This window comes from Chenopodium album, chromosome 1 (assembly GCF_948465745.1).
Source record: "Chenopodium album chromosome 1, dcCheAlbu1.1, whole genome shotgun sequence".
NCBI classification, from domain to species: domain Eukaryota; kingdom Viridiplantae; phylum Streptophyta; class Magnoliopsida; order Caryophyllales; family Amaranthaceae; genus Chenopodium; species Chenopodium album.
The window spans coordinates 83,883,814-83,911,113 of NC_137834.1; the positions used below are offsets into that span (position 1 = coordinate 83,883,814).

The 27,300-nt window shown below is 35.9% G+C and overlaps 3 protein-coding genes and 1 pseudogene across 3 annotated transcripts; 3 read left to right on the forward strand and 1 right to left on the reverse strand.

Annotated features, from left to right (window-relative positions):
* The first annotated feature begins 3,739 nt into the window (after positions 1-3,739).
* On the forward strand, positions 3,740-6,181 carry LOC145622840 (ubiquitin-conjugating enzyme E2 2-like). The gene is made up of 6 exons (XM_081676451.1): positions 3,740-4,166; positions 4,262-4,346; positions 4,495-4,587; positions 5,406-5,494; positions 5,632-5,717; positions 5,835-6,181. Exons 1-6 carry the CDS (start codon positions 4,092-4,094, stop codon positions 5,875-5,877), a joined length of 471 nt encoding a protein of 156 aa, XP_081532577.1. The 5' UTR covers positions 3,740-4,091; the 3' UTR covers positions 5,878-6,181.
* An 888-nt stretch (positions 6,182-7,069) lies between these two features.
* On the reverse strand, positions 7,070-8,698 carry LOC145637220 (berberine bridge enzyme-like 3 pseudogene; annotated as a pseudogene).
* Positions 8,699-21,704: 13,006 nt separating this feature from the next.
* Positions 21,705-23,938, forward strand: LOC145622992 (putative xyloglucan endotransglucosylase/hydrolase protein 6). The gene is made up of 4 exons (XM_081676452.1): positions 21,705-22,034; positions 22,824-22,924; positions 23,053-23,249; positions 23,336-23,938. The coding sequence occupies exons 1-4, from the start codon at positions 21,854-21,856 to the stop codon at positions 23,718-23,720; spliced, it is 864 nt and encodes a 287-aa protein (XP_081532578.1). The 5' UTR covers positions 21,705-21,853; the 3' UTR covers positions 23,721-23,938.
* A 734-nt stretch (positions 23,939-24,672) lies between these two features.
* LOC145559222 (uncharacterized) lies at positions 24,673-27,029 on the forward strand. Its single transcript, XM_081620662.1, has 2 exons — positions 24,673-24,895; positions 25,321-27,029. Exon 2 carries the CDS (start codon positions 25,404-25,406, stop codon positions 26,505-26,507), a length of 1,104 nt encoding a protein of 367 aa, XP_081476788.1. The 5' UTR covers positions 24,673-24,895; positions 25,321-25,403; the 3' UTR covers positions 26,508-27,029.
* The last annotated feature ends 271 nt before the right edge of the window (positions 27,030-27,300 follow it).

Below are 27,300 nucleotides of genomic sequence, written 5' to 3' on the forward strand. Positions count from 1 at the left end.
TGAACGATAACCAGAGCCCAAAATCGGTTGCCATGCATGGTAACTGGAGCCCAAAACCGGTTACCATCCATTGAAACCGATTTTGGGTTCCGATTACCACGCACGGTACGTAACCGGTTTTGGGCTGCGGTTACCACGATTGCCTGAAATAAAAATTAAAAAAAAAACCACCACCTTCCCGTCGGCTAGGGAAGGTGGTGGGTTGTCATAGAGGGGGGTGTGGTGGGTCGTCAGTCAAATGGGGTTGTGGGTCGATGGTTGGAAGGGGTTATGGGTTGCCGGGATGGTGAAGTAGTAAGGGTACGATTGTCCATTCACACCAAATGTTGGCGGTGGTGATCATTTTTGTTGGTGGTGTTTAGTAATCCACTTTAAAAAGGGAGTACATAATAAGTGAATCATACATTAGAATATTTGATATTGCATTAGTTATCATTGCATAAGTAGGCATATATTGGGAGAAGGAGGCTTGGTTCAGTTGGCCAAGTCTCTCAAATTCCAAGTGAGAGACTTGAGTTCGATTCTCATCAAACTCACCTCGAAAGGATTTCCCTTATTTCCCCTCTCAAGGTAAGTGTTCACCTTATCAATAATATATATATATATATATATATATATATATATATAGGCATGCAGTGGGAATTTAGAAATTCCATCCACATTCTATTTATGTTGGATAAGAAAAAAGTTACATCTAAATTATGACTAGGCACACAAACACTACTAGAAAACAAGCAAATTACGACGGACTTGTTCCGACGGACCCGAATTTCCGTCGCAAAAAGTGAAATTTCCGACGGATTTCAAACGAATATAAATTCCGTCGGAAATTTTATATTCCGACGGAATTTTTCGTCGTAATTTACTATTTTCGACGGAATTATAGTCCGTCGGAAAGTTATTCCGTTGGAATTTACAATTTCCGACGGAATTATAGTCCGTCGGAAAATTACGACGGAATTTTCCGTCGGAATTTACAATTTTCGACGGAATTTTCCGTCGGAAAATAATTAAAAAAAATTATACTTAAATTCCCAAACCCTAAAGCAGCCCCTTCCCCCTTTGTTATTTCCGCCTCTCTTTCTTTCTCTAAGTTTCTGCTCTCTTCTTCTCTCTCTCCCCTCCTTCATTCCCCCTTTCTCAGTCCTCTGTTCTCCTTCGTTCTCCCCTCTTCTCTTCTCCTTCGTTCTCCCCTCTTCTCTTCTCCTTCTTTTTCCTTTTATCTTCTCTTCACCGCCCTTTCTCTTTCCTTCGTTTCTTTTCTCTTCACCTACATCAAACAACGACAACAACAACGAGATTCGCAATAGGGACCCGACCGACAACAACAACCGCAACAACACACCACCACCAACATCAATCGCGCGCAACAGATTCGCAACACCAACAACCGGGCTGCATCAATATCAAACCCAACAACCACCGTCTTTTTTGGTAGATCTTGTTTTAATTTAGGATAGATTCGTAGATCTAGTTAATTTTACATATGTTATTGTAATGATAAATTGTAAATTTAAATAGATAATTGTATATTTATATAGTTGATTTAATTTTTGTTGATTAAACATCGTTTTATTTTATGAAATTTTGATTAAATATGTAGATCTACTGGTTTTGTGTGTTATTTCTTGCTTTAGTCGTGTAATATTTTTTTTTGGGTTAATTTACGGTTTGTGGGGGTATTTTATGGTTTTTGGGGCTAATTTTTTGTTGTGGTGGTGTCGGTGGTGGTGTATGGTGGTGGGATAGGGTCGGTGGTGGTGTGTGGTGGTGTGGGTTGTGGTTGGGTCCGGATGGGGGGAAGACTGGTGGTGTTGGGTGGTGGTGTGTGGTTGTGGTTGGGTCTGGATGAGGGGGACTGGTGGTGTGGGGTGGTGGTCTAGGGTGGTGGGTGGCTGTTTTTTTTTTTGTTTTTTTGAAACATTTTTACGACGGAATTTCCGTCGAAAATTTACGGCGGATCATATTCCGTCGGAATTTTCCGACGGATTTTCTCTGGCCTGAAAATCCCTGCCGACAGATGAAATTCCGTCGGAATAGTGTTTCCGACGGAAATTTCGTCGGAAAAGCTGGTTTTCCTACAAAATGTATTCCGACGACCCGTTACGACGGAAATTCCGTCGGAAACCCCATTTCCGACGGAATTTAGGGTGTTTTCGACGGAAAAATTCCGTCGTTATATGCATGTTTTCTAGTAGTGAAAATTAAGATTTAGGCGAGGAGGATTTATAATTGAAAGTATATATATATATATGCACGGTTTTTACTTAGCATATTTATAAATTATAATGTTAATTTAACAATAATTAATAATTAATTAAAAATAAAAATCAATATTTTTAATTGAAACAAATACTTGATTTTCTTTTCCATAAAATACATATTATAAAATATTATATGTCAAAATATTTTTATTGAATGCACATAAAATACTTTATATATAGTTGTCAAATTGAAAGTTAAACATTACAGGATATTATAAAATAATGTTCATAAATATTTGTTAAAAAAAGGAAAGTAAAAGTGACGGGAATTTTTTTAATCAAATAAGTGCATCACTTGTCTTATTAGGACAAATCTTATAAATGCATCATTTTCATTAATGGAAGCATCCTTTTATATTTTACTCTTTATTTCTCCACCCACTAACCCATTTGCTATTACTTTATCATCACTTATAGAAAGACTTGAACTCGAGACCAATAAGTACTCCCTCCGTCCCCAAAAGTTCAACCCTTTTTGCCTAATTTTAGTCCCAAAATGATCGATTCATTTGCATTAAAATATCCATCAATTTACAACAATATTTGTGCAAAATTAGTTTCCCCATATAGATTTTTGTTTTTTCATGTATTTTTAATACTTTTTTACAAACCCCATATATATTTATCTTTCAAAATACTTTGACTTCCTTTTATTTAACTTTTTTAATACCCGCAAAATCAACACAAAAGGGTCATTCTTTCGGGGACGAAGGGAGTATTAAGGGTCTGTTCTCATACGCTTATTTTCAGTTCAGTTCAGCTCTAATAAGTTCATTTCAGTTCATCTCCTAATTTCCTTTTCTTATAAAATATTCATTTCAATTCAATTCAATTCAGCTGAGTTCAGTCAATGAGAACAGACCCTAAGTTACGAGTCTTTTCACCTTAGCTATCTATTTATTGCAGTTCATTATCCAACAATTATAGTTGACTTGGATAAAATGATGATGAAAAATAATTATTTTATTTTTCCATAGTTTATTTTTCCATAGTTAGTAGTTGTTGAATATCTTTAAATCATACCATACAAAAGATTGAATATGGTTTCTCTAATACAAATAATCTTTTTTCAAATTATGAAAATTTCAAGATATTTATCAAAACACTAAAAACAATTCAACTCGGTTATCAAAATAAACAAGTACAAACTAATAACTCGGGGCGTTGCTTGAACCGCACACTAGTTATCTACTCTGTAATGTCTATTATAAAATTTTGCTCGGTTACTCCGTAAAATAAGGTGATGCACTTAAATGAATACGATTTCGCAAATTACCATGGCATTGTTTATGAGAGTTTTTTTTATTATTTTTTTTTTAATTTTTTTTTTAATTTTTTTTTTTTTTAATTTTTATTTATTTATTTATTTTTTTTTTTTTTTTTTTTTTGTGTGAATAGATTTATGAGAGTTTCTGTGCATAGTAGACAATTAGACATAAACTAATACGAGTAATAAACAAAACAAACGTTACAAAACCACCTCTTGAAGGATATTTGACATTCGTCACAGAAGAGAAGGTGGAATTTTGGAAGACGAGGAGAGAGAAAAAGAGGAACTTCAAAGAAAATCACTCTCTTTCTTTGATTCCTTCTCTTCTTCTTCTCCTTCTGAAACCCATCAATTCCATTGATTCTCTTCTCCCATTTTCAATCTTATCCTTTTTATTCAAAATTCCCATCTTTTTCCCTTTATTTCCTTGTCAAATTCCCTCTTTTTCTTCACACAATTGCATTAGATCTCAATCTAACAAACACCCAAATAAAGTCAAGTCAATTGAGAGAGACTGAAGTTGTTCATTCATTCTTTCACTAAAAAAAAACCCATTAATGGCATCTTCTTCCTCTTCATCTCAGCTTCGCCTCATGTCCGATCTCAAATCTATCATCAATGAACCTCCTGAAGTAATTAATTCACTTAATTTCAATCAAAAAATCAATTAATCAATCAAATCTTAAGAATTGAATTAATGGGGTTGGTTTTAAATTGATTTTTACAGGGTTGTAGTGCAAGTCCTATGTCAGATGATAATCTGTTTGTTTGGAGTGCCACCATTTTTGGGCCTGATGAAACTCCATGGGAAGGTATTTACATCTTCATTTTTGTTTTTATATACAGTATCTAGATTCGAACACCAGATCTGGGTTTACATTTTTGTTAATTTTCTGATTGATTTTGGAAATTTTCTGGTTTTTTTTGGTTGATCTTTGTTATACCAAGTATAATTTGCAGGTGGAGTTTTTAGTTTAAGGTTGACATTTACTGATAATTACCCAGAAAAGCCTCCTCGAGTTCGTTTTACTTCTGATATATTTCATCCTAATGGTAATAATTCACTTCCCTCTGAATTTCTTGTTACTGGTTTGTAATTTGCAGGTTAATTTTGGCTATTGCATTATGACTTGACTAACTTACAGCATTTCCTTCATCCCTGATATAGAAAGTTACATCATATTAAGGATTGGGTTCATCTTAAATATCAATGGACTATTACTTGTACACTATATATGTTACTCTAATATCGAGTACGATTATCACCTCTATATAAAGTGATATATAGGAATAAGTGAATGCTATTCTTGTCTTTATAATTCTTCCATAAAACTTTGATGATGAAAAAAATGGGTTGTGCAAATGTGCATTGATGATGAAAAAAGCAAGTGTAATGGACTTAACAAGGAAAGTGAGGGAATAGAAGTTTAAGCTGTTAATTGTGCTAACTAATATCTGAAAATGATAAGCATAGCTGAAAATTATTTCTAATCTGGTCATGGCAACAAAATTCAGCTAATATCATTTTACCTGAAGTATTGCTGCTGGTTTCGTTATGTAGTGACGGATCATTCTTACAAGCAATGGGATTATATTCGTGTATTCAGGTTCTCAATGCTTGTTTGTCAATTAAGTCTTTAGAGTTTAGACCTCAGCTCTTCATGCTATGCACTGCTATAGGCTCATTTTTTTTTATCTGGGGGTTGATTTTTCATTGTAGCTATATTTGCAAGTCATGTACATTGCTATGGGTGTATCCGTGTATGAAGTAATTGTGATTTTTTACCTTAAAATCGCTTGTTGACGGACTTCTTTACATGTTGCAACTGATTGTGCTGAAATATGTTGCAATATTACTTTCTGGAATGCAGTTTATCATGACGGAACTTTGTGCATGGATATCATCCAAGAAGCTTGGTCACCTTGCCATAATGTAGCTACAATCTTAACATCTATCCAGGTACACTAGTTATTGTCTTGATTTTTGCTTAGTTCTGTTTCTGTGTTCTGCTGTTTATAGCTTGGAGAACGATGTAAATGTATTGTTGAATAATTAATTATAAAAATGGCAATTTATACCTATTGTGTTCTCTACAGTCCCTTCTAACCGACCCCAATCCTTCAAGTCCTGCAAATCCTGAGGCTGCTCAACTCTTCCAGCACGACAGCCAGGCTTATAACAAGTTTGTAACCTCGATCATATTCCCTTCTCTCTCACTTGAAATCCCTCTTTGACGACAGTTATTAGCTGAATTTACCTGGTTTAGTCAACTAACTCTAGATTATGGGATTTTAAACAGGAGGGTTCGTAGATGTGCTCGTAAATCCACTGAGTTTTCCTGAGGCAAAGGATATTTGTTAAACTACATTGTCTTTGACGGAATCTTGACTAAAAGCTCTGTGACCGTCGTATCATGTGTATCTCAACGACATGCCTTGACATGTTTGTTCCTGTCCAAGTTTCTGGAATAGTTGCACAATCCTGTCAATAACACACCATAATCTATTTTTTTTGCCTGTATCATCTGTTCAATTCATTTCAAAGATGCTAGTTGTAAAACAAGCATACAACTGTACTGTAAGTTGGTTATACTGAAATAGTGAAAATTCAACAGAAATTCAGAACTCATATTTGCAGTCCCTTAAATATTATGGGTGGAAGGGTGTGTTTTTATTGTAGAGTTCTTATTCAATTGAATTTCAGCGGGTAAGCAGGACTGAGCACAATCAACCAGGCCAAAACTTCAGGTTTCAAACCTTAAGTAACAAACAACCTCTGAAATAATGGGTCAATCCAAAGGTTAATTTTAGTTGACTCTTTGAGTCAAAATATTAAGAATCACTATTCTATAAACCAATTGTTATGGAGTTTAGTGTCCCATCTAAGAAATAAAAAAATGTCTTAATTTTTTTATGTACTATTATACCAATTCTTTGCCTCAAAAAAAAAAAAAAAAAAAAAAAAAAAAAACCAATTCTGAAGGACTAAAGGAGTAATTATTTATACTAATACATGTTTTTGTAATTTGAAAAACACATCATGTGCATTAAGATTTGATAAATTGAAATACTATACCTTGAGTCTTGAAACTATTTTCCCTCGTAATTACCCTTTGTCTACTCTCACTTTTTTTTTTTTCCTTTTTTTTTTTTTTTTTCATAACATTTATAAGTATTTCTGTTAATATTCTCTCATTTTTGCATACCTAATATTTACATATTTATTTCTTTTTTGTAATTTATGCTCTCATCCTGTGGGTGATGAAAATCAAGAAGTGCATAAACAAGTGTATTGTTTTCATGTATACCAAAACTAACAAGCTTAGCTTGGTATAAAACATTACAATTTTACTGGTGATAATGAGAACCAAACAATAGAATACCTAAAACGGCATTTGTTTGTTTGTTACATGCAAGTATTGTGTACATATGTGATCAGTTAAGAACTTTTTTAAACATGAATTGTTAGTTGGTTACACTATTATTAATCAAGCGGCAATTGTAGCTGTTCCCTAATGTCCAGATCCATGTTTCTTCAAGTAAGGTTCAGAATGGGTGGAATACTTTGTTCATCCCTGAAGAAATTCAGAGGATCTACCTTAAGTTTCACCTTCATTAGCCTTTGAAAGTTGCCTCCATGGTACTTGTTTCCGAATTCAGCTCTAGTTTTCGCAAACCTACCAGTATTAGTTCCTAAATCGAGATCTCTATAGTTGTAGAATGCCTCCCTAGGAGAATTCGAAACATAAGGAGTCATGAACTCATACAGCCTTCTTGATAACTCTATGCGGTGTTCCTCTGCTTCTTTCCCTTCTTCGTACCATTTAAAGTCATACTCTATCTTGAATAAGTTCCCTGCTCTATGATAAAACGCGATTTCATTAGCTGGGATCTCACTCATTCTCCCACCATAAGGGTTCCATTCCATTACCAGTCCATCCATGTCTAACAATTCTTTCCACATAAGCTCTAACCCTTCCTGCGGTATTGGTTTCGTGACATAGTCTGATTTCACTTTCCTAGATAGCCTTTCATATTCCCTACTAAGAAGGATTTCAGTGGAGGTTCCACTTGGAATGTCATCCCAAAAAAGAGTAGAGTTAATCCATGGCATTTCCTGGCAATCCTTCGCGGATATTCCTAGCTCAGGAAAGCTCTTTGCTAACAAGTCTTGAAGTTCCTTGGATTCTCCAAGAAACAGGGCAATGAATGTAAATGCCAATCTGTTTTTTGAGCCTTCTTTTTGATCCTTGATCACGGACACTCGAGCTCTTAAGAAGAGATCTTTGGGTAGATTTGGTGCCACCTCCTGCCACCGGTACATAGTTCTTGAGGCGCCTTGCTCAAGAGACCGTGCCACTTGAAAGACAGTCACAACAGGAGGAACACGAACAAGTTGTACTTTGAATGCAAGGATTACCCCAAATGAAGCTGCACCGCCTCCTCGAAGAGCCCAAAACATATCTTCCCCCATAGCCTTTCTATCAAGAACCCTGCCATTGGCATCCACAACTGTTGCATCAATTATGTGGTCAGTTGAGAGTCCATATTTCCTCATCAAGTTTCCGTACCCACCACCAGACAAGTGCCCTGCGACCCCCACTGTAGGGCACACCCCTCCCGGGAAGGCATACATGGAACTCTTTTCGGCGATCTTGTAGTAGACTTCACCTAGCTGTACCCCTGCCTCCACCCATGCAGTCTCCTCCTCTAAGTTTACATTAATAGCTCGTAGGTTAAACATGTCAAGGACGACAAAGGGAACATTTGAAGTAAAGGAGAGGCCTTCCATATCATGTCCTCCACCCCGAATTCTCATTTCAAACAAATGAGTCTTACAACACTGGATAGTTGCAACAATGTTAGACACATCCTTTGGTGTGACAATAAAGGATGGCTTTCGTGTTTCAGGTTTCAGGAACCTGATGTTTCGAGCATATGCCTGAAGCATGGATGTAAATGAGGAGTTGTGTTGGCTGTATGTAACTTCTGATGTAGGATACCGAGGATTAGAATGGAGGTCAAGACACTCGGTATAAGGGGCTTCATTACCTAATGCAGCAAATGATGAATTTGGTAACAGCAACAATAAGAATGCTGATTGCACCAGGAAAAACATCAGTCTTGCAATTCTAGCAGCTTGAAAGAGGCTGAAGTTGCTCATTGTTAGTTAATTACAAGTTAACAACAAATTCAGCTTGTTTAGTTGTTTACTTCAAATATCAACATCTTGCTGGCTTTTTATACTGCTTATTGGGGATCATTCCAACATTTTGTGGTTAATTAATCTTGTTATTAACATGTAATGGTCAGACGGCGTAGTTAAACCAAAAACGTATAACTGATTTGTCTTACATGTGTTATGTGATTTATATTACTTGCATTAGCAACTACTATATTAGTGACTATTTAAGATCGATCACAGGGAAATTTTATGGCAGCTAGAGTAAGACAGAACAACCTAAAATTTGTTGGTATTGAACGAAGGTTGATAACCTAATTAAACTGCTAGCTTAGATTAGTCCCTTCCAAACTTAAATTTAACTTTAATTGAGTTCACCCTCAATAATCTTGGCCACAAGTATTTAAAATTCATCGTATTAATAGGCATATGCACATTAATTAACATACACTGCACACGCGAGCATGTGAGGTACAAGTGCCTAAAAAGGACATAGACTAAATCCGGTTTGAGGATTACATGCTAACATTTTTTAAAATCTGTCATCATCTACGGTACATCACTCATTAGTGTCATGATTTGAGAACCGGCCATAATATATATATTTTTGCATGTAAAAATAAGGCCAAAGGGAAGAAAACACATCCTTTTGCCACAAAATTAAGCAAGACACCCCCAAATTACCATCACAATTAATACTATGCTATGCTTATTTCATCTAAAAATAAATAAAAATCACACAACACTTGCCATTAAAAAAAAACCAATCCCCACCAATTCCCCGGGCAATTTTTGACACAAAATAAAATTTCTTTTTGATAAGCCCAAATTATACAAAGAAAGAAAAAAATATATGAGACATGATGTGATACATTCAGAAACTCATTTTCTAAATTATTTTGATGTTACTATTTTTTTTTTTTTTTTTTAATTACTCATATCTAAAAAAGGCATTATAGCTCGAGTACAAAAATCATCATGTTGTTTAATGTTTGTGCAATATGCAATATATTATAATAGAATGGTTTGGAATTACAGATTATGTCTTTAATTGATGTATGTCTTCAACTTCATTTTATAACTAACCATGATTTGCTAGATAATCAACTGTTTTTTTTAGTATTGGATCATCGAAGGTGAAGAGGTTGCATCAAGCTAATTAAGCATGTTGAAACTTGAAAGCATGCATCTTTTTCTCGTAGAGTTTGAATACTATGAGGCAGAAAATCCCTTGTGGAGTTGTGGTATAGTAAAAAGTTCGTGCCAAGAAGGAACAACGTGTCTTCTTATTATTCATCTAATAAACTTAGGAAAAATACACTTTAATAATCCCAACTATGGACGATTTACCTACAATAATCCCAACTAATGTTTATTCTACAATAATCCCAACTATTGGGTCAGTTTTCCTCCAGCGGTCCCAAAAACCGGTTACCTGCTGAAATGGTAAACTTTTTTTTTTTTTAGTTTTTTAAATGCCACATGTCAGCACATGATTGGCTTCATTTAAAAAAAAATTTAAAAAAAAAGAAAAAAATAGCAAAAATAATCCCAGCCACCCTTCCTCCCTTCAACCACCTTACACCCACCACGAAACATGGAAGCTCCACCCCAATTCTTCTCCCAACACCGCAGCTCCGCCGCCGCCCACCGTCGTCTACCCATTCCGACCAATCGTAGCCTCACACTGCCGCTCCATGCCTCTACCGCTCCCCTTCCTTCTTCCTCCTCCAACCTAAAAAACCACCAGTCACCCAAAATCGCAAACCCGCCCCACCAACCACCCCTTCACTCCCAAATTCGAGTGGTTTCCGGCAAGGCGTCGCGGTTTCAAGCTCCAATCAGTTCACGGGTTAGGGTTTTGGGGCGATTTGGTGCGATTTGGGGCTGCTGGACTGCTGGTGGTTTCACGGGCAAGGGCGGCTGGTCGTGAGTGCTGCTGGTGCGATTTAGGTGGTGTTTCGGGGGTGCGGCTGATCGTGGTGTTTCGGGGGTGCGGCTGGTCGTGGTGTTCCGGGGGTACGGCTGGTCGTGGTTAGGGCTGGAGATGGTGGTTGGGCGGCAGGAGGAGGTGGTGGTTAGGGTTGGCTGCTAGATTTTTTTTTTTGGTTTTCTTTTTTTTTTTTTTTTTTTTGGTTTTTTTTTTTTTTTTTTTTGTATATTTTTTATTTTTTTGGGAACCACTCACACGCTGACACATGTCAAACAACCTACAATAATAGGTTGTTGACTTTTGTTGACCGGTTTGGGACTGCTGGAGGAAAACTGACCCAATAGTTGGGATTATTGTAGAATAAACGTTAGTTGGGATTATTGTAGGTAAATCGCCCATAGTTGGGATTATTAAAGTGTATTTTTCCATAAACTTATGCCTTATATTACGTATATTAATTTATTGCATGTATTAAAATGTATTCACAAAATAGGGACAAAATGTAGGGATTGGAGTAGAGCTATCAATTCGGGTAAACGGGTTGGGTTTGGTTTAGGTCAACTCGGGTCGGGTCAATTCATATTAATTCCATAACCTATGCGGTTTGGGTTGGGTCATGCTTGAGTCGGGTCATACTTCTTATCAGGTTTGGGTCGGTTAATAACAGGTCGGGTTTAATTCGAGTTTTCACGGGTAAAAACGAGTTAGGGTAATTCTCGGGTTCGGTTCAAGTCAATAATTTGCGGGTTAGAATTAGGTCGGGTCATTCTCGGGTTTGAGTCGGGTTTGGTTCAAGTCAATAATTTGCGAATTATAATCAGGGGTCATTTTCAAGTCGGGTCATTTTCAAGTTGGGTCATTCTCGGGTTCAAGTTGGGTTCGGTTCAAGTAAATAATTTGCGGGTTAAAATTAGGTTGGGTCATTTCCAAGTCGGGTCATTCGCGGATTCAAGTCGGGTTATGTTCAAGTTAATAATTTGCAGGTTACAATCAGGTCGGGCATTTCCAAGTCAGGTCATATTCAGGTTCAACTAACTATAAATAGATAATTATCATTTTTATCAAGCTAATTATTTCCTTTGACTATGATATATATGGCAATATACTAGGGAACTATAGTCTATGATTTAGGAAGATAATTATCTCCTTTGACCATACAACAAATATATACTATATTTAACTCTTAAATTTGAGGATGATGCTCCTTTTTTTTTTGGTGGCCTGGACCGACTTGGTCTCCCAAGACAAAAGGCTTTGATCAATCAACAATAATAAGGTGGTCTAAATTGCATTTAAGGTGATTTGAAATCGGGCCAGGAACAATTTGGGTTGAATTTAGGTGGGGTCAATAACAAATCGTGTTAATTTCGAGTCAGGTTAGTAACAGATTGGGTTGAATTTTTGGGTTGGGTAAGTAATAGGTATGGAAAAATTCAAGTCGAGTCAATAACAAGTCGGGTTGAATTTGGGTCAGATCAATAACCAGTCGGGTTGATTTCCGGTCAGGTTTATAACAGGTTGGGTTAAATTCGGGTCGGGTTAGGAAAGGGTTGGGTTGAATTCAGGTCAGGTTAGTAACAAGTCATGTTAAATTTGGGTTTTGACAGGTTAAAACGGGTTTGGGTCAAATTTCGGTTCTAGTCGGGTTCGGTGCAAGTTAATTAAATTGGCCGTTGTAAACCGGTAAATCGGTGCAAGTAATAAACAGGTAAATTGGCCGTTTAAAAGCAAATTGAATGGCTTCACACACCCAATAGACTCCCGGAGGGTATTAGGGATCATAGTTAACATTTCGGCAATTTTTATTTCCAGGCAAAAAAAAGTCAAAAAATTCCAAAATTGAACGCTAATATCCACACTTTTTGAGAAATTTTGGAGGTTTCAGGGCCCGGTGTCGAAAAGTCTTGAAATTATATGGGATACATCTCGGGGTCCCGTTTGGGACCATATCTAATCATTATTTGTTGTCATAAATGTTCATGGTAAGCTTGAATTAATGAAATCGGTGCAAGATGTAAACCGATAAATTGGTCGTTTAAAGGCAAATTGGATGGTTCCACCCACCCAATTGGACTCCCGGAGGACATTAGGGACCATGGAAAATATTTCGGCAATTTTTATTTCCGGAGGAAAAAAAGTCGAAAAATTCCTAAATTGAAGACTAATATCCACGCTTTTTGAGAAATTTTGGAGGTTTCAGGGCCCAGTGTCGAAAAGTCTTGAAATTATAGGAAATACATCTCGGGGTCATATAATAATGTTTGGAACCATATATGATCATTATTTGTTGTCATAAATGTCCGTGGTAGGCTTGAGTTAATGAAATCGGTGCAATTTGTAAACTGGTAAATTGGTCGTTTAAAGGCAAATTGGATGGTTCCACACACCCAATGGGACTCCCGGACGGTGTTAGGGACTATGGTAAACATTTCGGCAATTTTTATTTCCTGGCGAAAAAAAGTCAAAAATTTCAAAATTGAAGGCTAATATCCACGCTTTTTGAGAAATTTTGGAGGATTCGGGGCCTGTGTCGAAAAGTCTTGAAATTCTAGGGGATGCATCTCGAGGTCATTTAATGCCGTTTGGAACCAAATATGATCATTATTTGTTGTCATAAATATTCGTGGTAGGCTTGAGTTTATGAAAGCGGTGCAAGTTATAAACCGGTAAATAGGCCGTTTAAAGGCAAATTGGATGGTTCCACCCACACAATTAGACTCGCGAAGGGTATTAGGGACCATGGTAAACATTTCGGCAATTATTATATTCGGGCGAATAAAAGTCTAGAAATTCCAAAATTAAAGGCAATATCCACGCTTTTTGAGAAATTTTGGAGATTTCGAGGCCCGGTATCAAAAAAGTTTGAGATATTAGGGAATACATCTCGGGGTCATATAATGTCGTTTGGAACCATATATGATCACTATTTATTGTCATAAATGTTCGTGGTGAGCTTGAGTTGATGAAATCGGTGCAAGTTTTTAACCAGTAAATAGGTCGTTTAAAGGCAAATTGGATGGTTCCACCCACCCAATTAGACTACCGGAGGGTATATATTAGGAACCATGGTAAACATTTCAGCAATTTTTATTTTCTGGCGAAAAAAAGTCAAAATTTTCCAAAATTGAAGGCTAATGTCCACGCTTTTTGAGAAATTTTTGAAGTTTCGGGGCCCGATGTTGCAAAGTCTTGAGAATTTAGGGAATACATCTAGGGGTTATATAATGCCTTTTGGAACCATATATGATCATTATATGTTATCATAGATGTTAGTAGTAGGCTTGAGTTAATGAAATCGATGCAAGTGATAAACAGGTAAATTGACCATTTAAAGGCAAATTGGATGGTTCCACCCACCCCATTAGACTCCCGGAGGATATTAGGGACCATGGTAAACATTTCGAAAATTTTTATTTTCGAGCGAAAAAAGTCAAAAATTCCAAAATTGAAAGTTAATATTCATGCTTTTTGATAAATTTTGGAGGTTTCGAGGCCCGGTGTCGAAAAACCTTGTAACTTTAGGGGATACATCTCAGGGTCATGTAATGTCATTTGGAACCGTATATATGTTGTCATAAATGTTCGTGGTAAGCTTGAGTTAATGAAATCAGTGCAAGTAAAAGAGAAGATGAAATAGAAGAACGGCCTTGATGATGGAGAAGAGAAGGAGAACGAAGAGGAAAGAGGAGAGGGAAGGAGAGGGAAGAGGAGAGAAAAGAGAGAAGAAGAAAGAAAGAGAAATGGAGAAGGGGAAAGAAAAAGCAGCGGCGGAAAGGGGAAATAGGGTTTCTTTAAATTATGGTTTTTAAAATTATATTCCGTCGGAATTTTCCGACGGAATATTTATCCATCGATTTTCCGACGGAAAAATCCGTCGGAAAGTACATATTTTTCGATGGAATTTTATTCCGTCGGAAAATTCGACGTTTTCGACGGATTTCTGGGTCCGTCGAAACCAGTCCGTCGTTATTTTCCTGTTTTCTAGTAGTGGAGTCGGGTTAGTAACATATCAGGTTGAATTTATTGGTCGGGTTAGTAATAGGTCTGGTGAAATTCGGGTTGGGTCAATAACAAGTCGGGTTGATTTCGGGTCGGGTTTGTAATAGGTTGGGTTAAATTTGGGTCTGGTTAGGAACGAGTCGGGTTGAATTCAGGTCAAGTTAGTAACAAGTCGGGTTAAATTCGGGTTTTGACGGGTTAAAACGGGTTTGGGTCAATTTCGATTCATGTCGGGTGTGGTTCAGGTCAATAATTTACGGGTTAAATTCTGGTCGGGTCATCTCCAGGTCAATTCATGTTCAGGTCTCACACACTCAGGTCAACTCGGGTTTAGGGTTGGTTTCGGGTCGGGTCTGGTCGGGTTTGGGTCACCATTTTTTCGGGTTCAGATGGGTCGGTTAATAATCGGATTTAAGTCGGTATTTCGGGTCGGGTTAACTTTTGACAGCTCTAGATTGGAGTATTATTTACCATTAATGCAATAGAGTAAAAGTCAAAGCTTGACAACTAAAAAACGGAGAAAGTATAAGTTACACGATAATATATGGAGTACTTGTACATGCATAAATACCCTTGTTTGAGTGGATTTATAGTCTTCAAGTGATATGCTTAAATGATTCTTCTACCTCGCTCTCAACTTATGTACCTCGTGTTTGTTTTCTCCTTGACTTTTAAATTTCTCGATAATACAGTAATACATTGTATATTTTGTTTTCTCTTTCTATATAATCACTTAATATCAATTACTGTTAGAGGACCAACTTGACCAAAAATTTAGGCTAGAATTGTGGATGCAGCATGCACTACTAGAAATAGGCTAAATTGCGACGGAATGCTTACGACGGACATGTTTTTCCGTCGTTAATGTGGATATTTTCGACGGAAAACATTTCGTTGCAATTTAGCGACGAAAAATTTCAATTACGAGGCATTTTGACATTTTCCCTCGTAAAATTTACGACGGAAATAAATTCCGTCGTAATTTAAAACTTGCGACGGAATATTCCGTCGTAAAGTGTTTTGCGACGGAATATTCCGTCGTAAGTTTTAAATTACGACGGAATTTATTTCCGTCGTAAATTTCATTGTCATTTTTTGAAAATTAAAATTCTTTCCTTGACCTAAAAAAAGGGGGGAAACAAACGCAGAGAGAGAAAAAGAAGCAGCGCGAGGAGAGAGAGAAAGAGAAGGAGAGAGAGAAGGAGAGAGGAGAAAGTCACGGCGGCGGTTTCCCCTACATTTCATTGAAAACATAGAAAATAGGCATGGTTTTAGCCATATAGGCCAAATTTGGATGATTTTGGATGATTGAGGGTTGAAAATTGACATATGTGCTTAATTTTCTTAATTTCTACCCTTAGGCACCTAAAAGCAATTAATATTGGAATGTTAGAAGAAAGAACGAGTCCATTTGCTTGAAAACTTAGAAAATAGGGATGGTTTTAGCGATATAGCCCAAATTTGGATGATTTTGGATGAGTGAGGGTTGAAAATTGACTTATGTGCTTAATTTTCTTAATTTCTACCCTTAGGCACCTAAAATCAATTAATATTGGAATGTTAGAAGAAAGAACGAGTCCATTTGCTTGAAAACTTAGAAAATAGGCATGGTTTTAGCCATATAGGCCAAATTTGGATGATTTTGGATGAGTTAGGGTTGAAAATTGACATATGTGCTTATTTCTCTTAATTTCTATCCTTACGCACCTATAAATATGGGATATTGGAATGTTAGAAGAAAGAGCGAGTCCATTTGCTTGAAAACTTAGAAAATAGGCATGGTTTTAGCCTTATTGCCCAAATTTGGATGATTTTGGATGAGTTAGGGTCGAAAATTGACATATGTGCTTATTTCTCTTAATTTCTATCCTTAGGCACCTAAAAGTATGTGATATTGGAATGTTAGAAGAAAGAACGAGTCCATTTTCTTGAAAACTTAGAAAATAGGCATGGTTTTAGCCATATAGGCCAAATTTGGATGATTTTGGATGAGTTAGGGTCGAAAATTGACTTATGTGCTTATTTCTCTTTATTTCTATCCTTAGGCACCTAAAAGTATGTGATATTGGAATGTTAGAAGAAAGAAACCTTACCTTATATTGTTGGTTGTTTTTTTAACAATATTTTTTATTATCTTCAATATTTTGTAGGAGACCTACCAGAAGAAACTCGAAGAAACAAGGAGTCAGGGGGTTCAGAAGAGTCCCAATGAGTTGTACTGGGAGTCGGTTGGTGGGAGCAATAAGAAGGGGCGTGTGAAGGGACTTGGCCAAAGTGCAGAGCTCTACTATGGCAAACAGATGGGTCGAGGTTCCCGTTCTTCACAGCAATACACGCCGTCTGTCATTTCTCAAATGCAAGACCAGATGGAACACAGGGTGCAAGCTCTCTAAACTCAAATGGAAGCCCGAATGGCTGAAATGGAGAGGAGACACAAGGAGAGTATGGATGAGATGATGAGTCGTCTCACCAACAACGACTCATGTTCCACCATTCATCCTCAGCATCGAGACCCTAGGGACGACCCGGGTAGTGGTGGAGCAGGCCAGGGTTTCCAGGCGATTGCGTAGCTTAGCTTTAGTCTAGCATAGAATCACTCTAACCTAGCTTTTGTTAGGTATAGATACCAAAATGTGGACTATCTTTTGTACTAGGACATAATTATTATATATATATGTACATAAATATAATTTCGTAGGTCGGTAATTAATTTTTTTAAAACAACAATTTTAGGACTCAATATTTAGTTTTTTTTTTTTGTCGATTTATCATTAAAAAAATTCAGGTTTGAAAATGCAGAAAATTACAAAAATTTGTTTTGGGCTGGAAATATAATTTACGACGGAATTGTCCGTCGTAATGTACATATTTGCGACGGAAATTTCTGTCGGAAATGTATAGTTTGCGACGGAATTTTCTGTCGCAAACTACAATTTACGACGGAAAATTCCGTCGCAAATTATAAATAACGACGAAATTTTCCGTCGCAAATATTGACATTGCGACGGCCAATTCCGTCGTAAATTAGAGTTTGCGACGCTTTTTCCGTCGTAAATTATATTTTGCGAGGCTTTTTTCCGTCGTAAATTATAAATTACGACAGAAAATTCCGTCGTAAATTATATTTTACGACGGAAACTGTTCCGTCGCAAGTTTGCGACGGATCTTCAATAAAGGCCAATTCCAAGTCCGACGATATTATTTCCGTCGTAAATTCCGTAAAGTTGGTTTACGACGGAAATTCCGTCGTAATATGGCCATTTTCCTACAAAGGGTTTTCCGACAACCATTTACGACGGAATTCCGTCGTAAACCATCTTTACGACGGAATTGACGTATTTTACGACGAACTTTTTCCGTCGCAATTTTGCTGTTTTCTTATAGTGATGGGCCCTCCTCATACCAAGCACGCTGGCTCCGATACCATGTTAGAAGATGATGAATCACATTTATATAGGATTTATAGGCACGTTTATGCTAAGTTTATAGTTGCTTTTTAGGTCTTTTAGTCGCTTTTTAGGCCGTAAATGCATAAGTTGTTTGTTTTGTACTCTATTACGCTCCGTTTGTGTTTTTCTTAATGTTTCAGGTGATTTGATAGACATTTGGACGCTTTCGTAGTGTTTGGAGTTGATTCGGATGCTATTTGGATGGAAGCCGATGAATTGAGTTTATTAATTGGAGATCCCATGTTTGTGGATGTTGATTTTGATTAATATGTGCATGAGACATGAATATAGCAATCACAAGGGTCGTTATGTACTTTACGGAAATGAATTTGAGTTAGAAACGAAGAAAAACAAAGGTTTAATTTGTAAAGTGGAAAAACAGACCTTTGATCACTCTTTTGATCATAACTTGAGTTCTACCGATCGGATTGAAGCGATTATTGCGTTGGAAACTAGACTTGAAGAGCTTTCCAATGATAGGTCACACGACCCAAGAAGCTTTCTAGAACAAAAGTTATGTCCGTTTTAATCCAAGCTATGTAGCCTGCGACCATATCCCGCGGCCACCCGATGCTCGCTGCTGCTACTGCCAGGGCGCGGCCACCACCCTGCGGCCGCAGGTTCTGCCGAGCAGCCAAGGCAGCCCACGAGGCTTCGTCGCTACACATCTTCACTCGTCCCTTGATTTATCGATCTTATTAGTGCCACATCATATTTTATCATCCAATAGCATTGCAACTTTTGTTAATATTATTTTCTTATTTCTTTTCTTTATTTAGTTTTAGATTAGATTTAGGAAGTTTATAAATATTTCAAGGGATATTATTTTTCCCTTATGCCTTTTTATACTTTTTATTTTACGTTCGTTGTAATTTTCTCTCTAGCCCTAGTTTTCTCATGGGCAAACTCCATGGATTCTCCATGGATTGTTCTTGAGTTTTTTAATTTTATTCATTGAGGTAATTTTATTTCTTTATTTTAATTATGCTTTCTTTATTAGATTTAGCTTTAATTATTTATTTCATGTTTGAGTAGTTAAATTTCTAGGGTTTGGGAATCCATGTTTATACTTTAATTCTTGATTGGTATTATTTATGATTTGATTATTGATATCTCTAATTGATAGTGTTTTCTTATTAATCTTGCAACCTGATCAATTGTTTGATTAATTCTTGTTAATAAGAGTTTGAATCGAAAGATCTTACTTTTAGAGGCTTATCTACAATTAACAATTCTGATTATGTTAGCGACCGAACTACATATGTTGAATTGAGAGCGTTAAGACCCGACTGTAGGCTTAGCAATTGCTCTAGATAATTGATTGATTGAATTGTTATTGATATTTGATAGATTTAGAACTATAAACATGGTGAACCATAACCCTAGGTCTTTTTATTAATTGTTTTATTCCTATTTTAATTTAGACTATTTTTTTTAATCCGAGTTTCGTGACTTGTTTAGTTTCTCCAATTTCTTAGAGGTTAGATTGAATACCATCTCCCTGTGGATTCGACCCTACTTACCCTACTACATTGTTAGTTGGATTCGTTAGGAATTTATTTTTGACAGGTGTACGACAACCTATCAGAAGACCAACTCAACAAAAAGTTTAAGCGGATCGTTGAGGCCTAGAAATATGTTTTATACTCTATCAATTACTCTAATAATGTCATTGCATGCCGTGTAAAAGAATAGCCTTAATCTAAAGTCCTCTCATTTCTAAAATTGCCGACACTGGTGCAATTTGCCACCTTAATAATGTGTTGGAGTACTATTCTACGAAACCCACTGGAGTAACTACTAGATACATGATGTACCCCATTGCATGTGTATCTGTCGCCTTGTAGAGCTGGTCTATGACTTTGGACAGTTGCCATTTAATTTGAAAATTATCTTAAACTTTACAACCTAATTATAATAGTTAATTTTCATTTCTCATCAAATGACATATACAATGTATTCCAAAACTCATTTTCATCTTTGAATCACATGAATGAATATGTATTAATGAAAAGTTACAAAAGAAAGCAGCCAAAGCAAGAAAATAATGAAGTACTAGTAATTTTATCTCAAAGTACGCAAATTGAGCTCGATTCTTATTATAGTGGTTGAGACTTGAGAGTATGAGCTAAGAAGTGACATACTTTTCAAGCATCAACATCATACTTTAGTTTTTCACTCAATTAAATTTAATGAATGAAGAACTTGATAACTCCTAAGAGGCTATTTGGTAATGTCAATGAGATAAGGATAATGAAATAATAAAGTAATAAAAGATTGAGACATTGAAGAAATTAAATCAGAATCAACATAAGAGGGATACAAGAAGGCCCATGATGGGTTGCCGTTAGCTGGATCAGCCTGGATGAAAGGAAAGGCCGGGTAATTAGTTCATTAATTATGTAGTTTCCGTCCGTTCGTCTTAATTTGTTAGTCCCATATTTAATTTTGTGTTGTTCTTTAAAAATCGTTTTATTTAGCCCACTTGCATTCATTTGTAAAAAGTGAAAAAGAAAAAGAAACATTTAAACCTAATGCCTTAGGGTCTATTCTGTTCAGCTTAATTTCACTTCAGTTCCAATTAGTTCAGTTCAGTTCCTAATTTTCTTCTCTCATAAACAATTCGGCCTTGTTCACTTCACCTTAAAAAATAATATTTAGTAAAAATAATTAAGTTCAATTAAATTAATTTCAGTTCAGTAAAAATAAGTTCGATGCTGCAAAAATAGTTTCAGTTTAGTAAAAATAATTTCAATTCAGTAAAAATCAGTAAACTTAAAGTAGAAATATAAAAATAATTTCAGTTCAGTAAATTAAATTCAGTTCATTAAAAATAATTTCAGTTCAGCAAAAATAAGATGAAGTGAACGGGACCTTCAATTCAGCTCCAATCAATTCAGTTCAGTAAATCAGAACATGCTCTTAGTGCCTTACCACCCTTCTGATAAGGGATGTATTGAAATTAATTGGGCAAGTAATAATAATGAAACATGTAAACAACTAAACATCCTATTTTTAATGGTGGAGACCAAGATCCATATTAGAAACAGGGCAAATATTTAGAGTCATCACATTAAAGTAATTATTTAAAAAAAAAAAAAGAGAGAGAGAGAGAGAGAAAAATGGAGTTTTGTAAATTTAAATCAAATGTGAAACAACATAAACTTTAAATAATTATCCAATAGTAAAAAGGTATTATACTTTTATGGTAAGACAACTCACGTAGTGACAAGTTTTTATTTTATATATTGAAATATATATTAAACGAGACGATTATCCACACTTCATACTTTTTCGGCCTTTCTAACAAACCTTAATAGAGTGAATTTTAGACATGAAGCAAACATTTAGGAAAAAAGGGAGTAGCTGGTTAAGGAGTTTCTTGGACTGGAGTGTTATTTAAAAGAATTGCATGCAATTGCATTTTCTATTTACTATCCTACTAATACTATTGTACTAGCAATGTTTTTAGTTGAGGACATTTGATCCCATATGTAGGACTCTATCTGAAAGTATTGGGACGATATTGATACTTATGTTAGATTTCTTAATTAAGATAACTACAGTATATATAGTACAATAGTACATCAAATTTTCCATCTACTTTCCTATTGGTTGCAAGTGCACCTGCGATTCACAATATAAATAGAACATCATCACTTGTATAGATTAATATCCAAGTAAAATTTGTGGTACTAATTTTTTTTTTTTTCAACTATTTATTTATTTTTTTCTTCTAATATCATAAAGGTTATAATGAACATGGTTATTATAAGAAATGTTGCTCTAGTTTCTCTCATTTTATTGTTTCATGGTCTTGCAATATATGCAAGGCCAGCAACATTTCAACAAGACTTTAAAGTTACATGGGCTGACTCTCATTTGAAGCTTGTTGAAGGAGGCAGGGCCATTCAGCTTATTCTTGATAAAAATTCAGGTAACATATTCATATATAAGTAACAACTAATTGCGTTGCGAATTTAATCAATAAATTGATTTTAAAATGAGACGACCTACAGAGTTGTAAGTTACATTGTGGTTGTGGTTGTGGTCGTTGCCTATAATCTCTCCCTTTATGCAAGCTTGACTTATTATCTTTAAGTCCAAAATGTGACCTAATATTAAATTTGAGCATTGCTTATATATAAGCATACCATGCATGATGTATGAAGACACTTTTGGTGTTAGGCTCTCTAAGAGCATTGATAGATGGTGGATACGTTACCGTACATAAGGCTAGTGTCTCTGTCTAGGACAAGCATACACACCGAAAACTATAACCTACATTCCCTAGTGAAAAGGGTTATACCTTCCAACCTTGAGGTTGGAGGTTCAATTCCCATTAGAGGCACTTTGGAGTGGGGATTCCCTTACCCTTCCACCCCAACTTCCAAAGTGCCTACCCTGCTACCCAGGTTGAGAAGACCTGTGAGAGGTTCCAGCCCGATAGGGCCCCTTCTCCTTACCAACTTCCCTTTTTTTTAAAAAAAAAATGTATACCGAATATTATACCTTTAGTGGGCCGTGGTTACATCCATATAAATAATACTACTACCTCTGTTACATAAACTTTAGGTACTATTTGTGAGAGATAAAATATTCTAAAGTTGCAAATAATATGTTACGGAAGTAGTGTATACGAGTATTTGGTTTTGAGATGAAACTTTGCAAGAAGGTTATGTTACTTATTATGAATATGGCTTAATATTTTATGAATTAAATATAGGGTGTGGATTTGCGTCCAAGTACAAATACATTTATGGACGAATTAGCATGAAGATCAAGCTTGTTGCTGGTGACTCTGCAGGAACTGTGACTGCATTTTACGTGAGTTGCCTAAAGTCTACACTCCAACTTATTTGAAAGTGAAAAAAATGTTTAATTTAGTTGTACTTACACCATACATTGTATACATTGGAAGATAATTATTTGTTTTTTTTTTTAAACATTGTTAGATGAACTCGGACACAGACACCATACGTGACGAGTTGGATTTCGAGTTCTTAGGAAATCGAACAGGACACCCGTACACGGTTCAAACAAACATATTTGCTCATGGCAAGGGAAACAGAGAACAAAGGGTTAATCTTTGGTTTGATCCTTCTGCTGATTATCATACTTACTCCATTCTATGGAACCATAAACAAATTGTGTAAGTCACATATAACTTATGTTTGTCAATTTCAAGTGAAAACGACTTAATTGGTAGATGGTAATTTATTAATTTTAAATGTGTAGGTTTTCTGTGGATGAAGTACCCATTAGAGTGTACAAAAACAATGAAGCAAAGGGAATTCCATACCCAAAATCCCAACCAATGGGTGTGTTTTCAACATTATGGGAAGCCGATGATTGGGCGACACGTGGTGGATTAGAAAAAATTGATTGGAGGAAAGCTCCATTTTTTGCTTATTACAAGGATTTTGATATTGAGGGTTGTGCTGTGCCCGGACCAACTACTTGTGCTTCGAATCTTATTAACCGGTGGGAAAGACCTCCATACCAAACACTAAACCCTACTCAAGCACAAAGATATCAATGGGTTCGTTCGAATCATATGATTTATGATTATTGTACGGATAAATCGCGTTATCCAGTTCCTCCTTTAGAATGTCATGTCTAATTTGTGTGCGTACACATATATGAGGGCACATACTTATAATGGAGTGCATAGTACACTCATGAGATATATGCAAGTTGAACATTAATCAATTATGTACGTGAGTGATGTATTTTATTGTACCATAAGTACATAACTGATGCCAGTGATCAATTATTTGATTACAAGTTATTCAAATAAGTTTGTTCTCCAACGGTAAGAAATTATTATACTTCTGTATAGCTTATTGAACTATAAATTAAAGAGATATGAGCATTTGTAAGTGTTTGAATGGAAGAAATTGAACAATTTATGTTTCATCATCAGAACAATTTCAATTCCATTTGGAACTACACTCAAACTTCATTTGGAGTCAATAGAACACAAGCCTATTAGATAGCTAAAGATAACAAAGAACTTTTTGATGCAAGGAAAAGCTCATAATGTCACTGCCACACATGAACAACCCAGACTTAAATCTACTTGTCTTGGGTTGTTTCTGAATAAATCAATTGTAATTTGTGAACTATTTTTTTTTTTTTTTTTAAAAAAAAAAAAAGGTAAGAAGAAATAAACATTAGGAAGCTCTCCTTATGGAGAATTAGCTTGTAGTCTAATGACCTCATCGACTTAAAAGATATAAAACCAACTTCATGCTTAGTATCTTCAACACTTCAATGAGATCGATTGTTATATATATACTTCGAACATTGTATCAATTACTCCATACTTCAACTCAATCTTAAACTTCTTTTATATATCTCAAATCTTTCTTTTTCTGAATAGTATCTAAAATCTTTCTTAACCTTCTTTTACTTGTATACATACAAAGATAAGTTAAATCCTAAAACTTTAACCAACTAAGCTTAATTGACATTTACTTTTTTTTTTTTTTTTCGGAATTAAATAGTAAAATTGATTGTAAATTGTAGAAGACTAGTACCAGATTGGTCAACTCAAATTGAGAGAGGTTTTCTTATGTTTTACCAAAAAAAATGGTTACATCAAATTACCATTAGATTTATCTTTTAACCTATATTTTCCAAAAAAAACCAAAAAAAACTGTACAAAGTATAACAATCGCGCTTCTTTCTTCCTTTCTGTCTCGCTTCAAAAGGTGGTTTATTCCGGCGAGGCGGCGACCACCAGCCTTTTCCGGTGAACAGTGGCCTTAATTTACTTCCTCTTCCTCTTCTACGGTAAATTTTACTTCTTTTTTTCAGAATTGACAATGTAAATCAATTATTAGTGATTTAGGGTTTGAATTGAAATCATATATATTGCAACTCTTTGTTAAATTTTTGTTTTGAATCTAGATTTTATTAAAAGGTTAAAACTTTATAACTTCCCCTTAACTTTCTATTTCATTGCTGTTGATTTTCTTTATCATTTGCCCAGAAATTTGAGCTGACATTAAGAAAAAAAAAATATAAAAAATCATAAGTATACTGGCAATACTGCTTAAATTAAACTAATTGTTGGGTTGTGTTTGTTTTGTTATAAGCCTATGAACAGTTAATTATTTTGCTAATAATATGTGAAGGTAGATTCCTGCTTTAATAGGTAGGAAATGTGTGAACTTGTGTATTGTCTTCTCTGATTTCCATTGCTATTTGTATTGCAGAAAAATGGTATGTTGTAACTGAAGGATAGAGTCGATTTTGATGACATTTCGAATTTGTTAGCCATTGTTTTGTGCTAAACCGCATGATGTTAGTCTTATTGAGAAGAATTGCTTCTTCGAATTCGATAGTAAATCCTTGTAGTATTACCCTCTTTAATAGATATGTTTCGAGCCGGGTTTGTATTGATAAGGATGAAAGGAGTTCTTATTCATCAACTTTGGTCGAGAATGACAATGGTTTAAGGAATCATCTTGGAGGGATTTCTAATGTGCCATTGCTTTGTCGGGATCAACATCAACTTGATAGTCGTGAAATTGAGGTTGTTGATTTAGATACTTGGTCTATTTCTTCGGGTTTGTCTAGTGTTTTAAAGAGTGAACAAAAGGAATCACAGTTGAGAATGGTTGGTTTAGAGGAAGTAGATGATCATCCTGATCAGGTTGAGGGTGATCCCGATATTGATGAGATTGAAGATATGAGACTCTATGGAAGCCTTTTTTACAAGATTGAGAAAAGTTCGATGGAGTTTGAAGAATACAAATTTGACTATCATGGAAAGAAGTTAAAGTCTAGTACAAATGATGAAAAGGAAAGCAAGAAGAAAGAAAGCCTGAAATGTGATTTGGCTCAAAACAGGCAAAAGTCTTTGAAGGGTCAGGACAGTCAGCAGGCGAGTAGCAAGAAGCCAGATTCAAAAGATTGTTTCTTGGTGAACAAGGAGCGGCTTGTTAAAACTATCGAGGAGAACTATGTTATTTGTGATCATGATCGTGATGGCTCATCTGCTGGGAAAAAGTTAAGAAGCCCGACTTTCAACCAGCTCACGGGGCCTTTCCATGAACCTTTTTGTCTTGACATTCATGTGTCAAAAGGTTCAGTTCGTGCTTGTGTAGTCCACCGAGTAACAAGCAAGGTTGTCGTTGTTGCACATTCCATTTCTAAAGACATGAAATTTGGCCTTGGGTCTACCAAAAGTAGAGTTGCTGCATCCTCTGTGGGAACAGTTCTAGCACAGCGTGCTTTGGCTGATGATATTCATGATGTAATTTATACGCCCCGAAAAGCAGACAAGTTGGAGGGAAAGCTTCAGCTCGTCCTTCAATCGATTATAGATAATGGGGTTAATGTTAAGGTAAAGCTTAAGCAGAGGAATCCTGGTAAACCTATTAGAAGACATGTTGACTAAGTATAATTTGTTTGGTTGTGGCTCAGTAGTTCCAAGTTCCAGCCATCTACGTTCTCAAACAACTTGCTTAGCCCTGTTGATATTAGGATGTTTGGTAAAGCCAGTGACTCTGGAGCGTGCCAAAGGGAAACAAATTCTCGATATTCCAATTGGCAAGTGATTCGGCTGGAATTTGGAATTTGGAATTTGGTGTTTTAACTAATTCTAGAATCAAGTAAAGCATCAGGCACTCAGGCAGTATGCCAAAATACTAGTCCACAGGTATTAAGTGTGGCGCTGTGATGAAATATGTACAACTATCAAGTAGAAGCTAATGAGTGTGATGGTGTACCATCCAAAATTTTGGTGTAACATCCAATATCTTGTACTGCTTTTGAGCGTGGTGGTGTACTATCTGTAATTTTGCTGCTACTGAGTTTGGTGTTGTTGATTTGCAATATAATACAAGCAAAGAAAACTAAGTGTATGCAAAAGTGAATCATCCTGATCATTAAGAGCTGCATCTTTTGCTAGCCATTAACATTCGACAGTGGGACACCAAGTGACTTTTCTCTTGCTGCTAGCAAGTATCGTGCAACCCCCCCAAAAAATCTTCCTGCAAACTTGCCACTTTGCATCTGCATTTCAGTGGCTTTATTCCTCTCTGATAAACATTAATGATAATGTTATCAGCTTCCCGAGTTGTAAACTCAGAGCTGCGTCCCTGAAGAAATAGGAAAGGGAACATAAATGGAAGAACATAAGCATATGGATGAATAAGGTGATTTAAGCAAAGCTGGATATGGTTTGAGGT

Coding starts and splice junctions, on each gene's coding strand:
- LOC145622840 (XM_081676451.1), top strand. CDS start 4,092: ATGGCATCTTCTTCCTCTTCATCTCAGCTTCGCCTCATGTCCGATCTC. Junction 4,588..5,405: donor TGATATATTTCATCCTAATG/GTAATAATTCAC, acceptor TCTGGAATGCAG/TTTATCATGACGGAACTTTG. Junction 5,718..5,834: donor GACAGCCAGGCTTATAACAA/GTTTGTAACCTC, acceptor GATTTTAAACAG/GAGGGTTCGTAGATGTGCTC.
- LOC145622992 (XM_081676452.1), top strand. CDS start 21,854: ATGAACATGGTTATTATAAGAAATGTTGCTCTAGTTTCTCTCATTTTA. Junction 22,925..23,052: donor GAACTGTGACTGCATTTTAC/GTGAGTTGCCTA, acceptor AAACATTGTTAG/ATGAACTCGGACACAGACAC. Junction 23,250..23,335: donor TGGAACCATAAACAAATTGT/GTAAGTCACATA, acceptor TTAAATGTGTAG/GTTTTCTGTGGATGAAGTAC.
- LOC145559222 (XM_081620662.1), top strand. CDS start 25,404: ATGATGTTAGTCTTATTGAGAAGAATTGCTTCTTCGAATTCGATAGTA.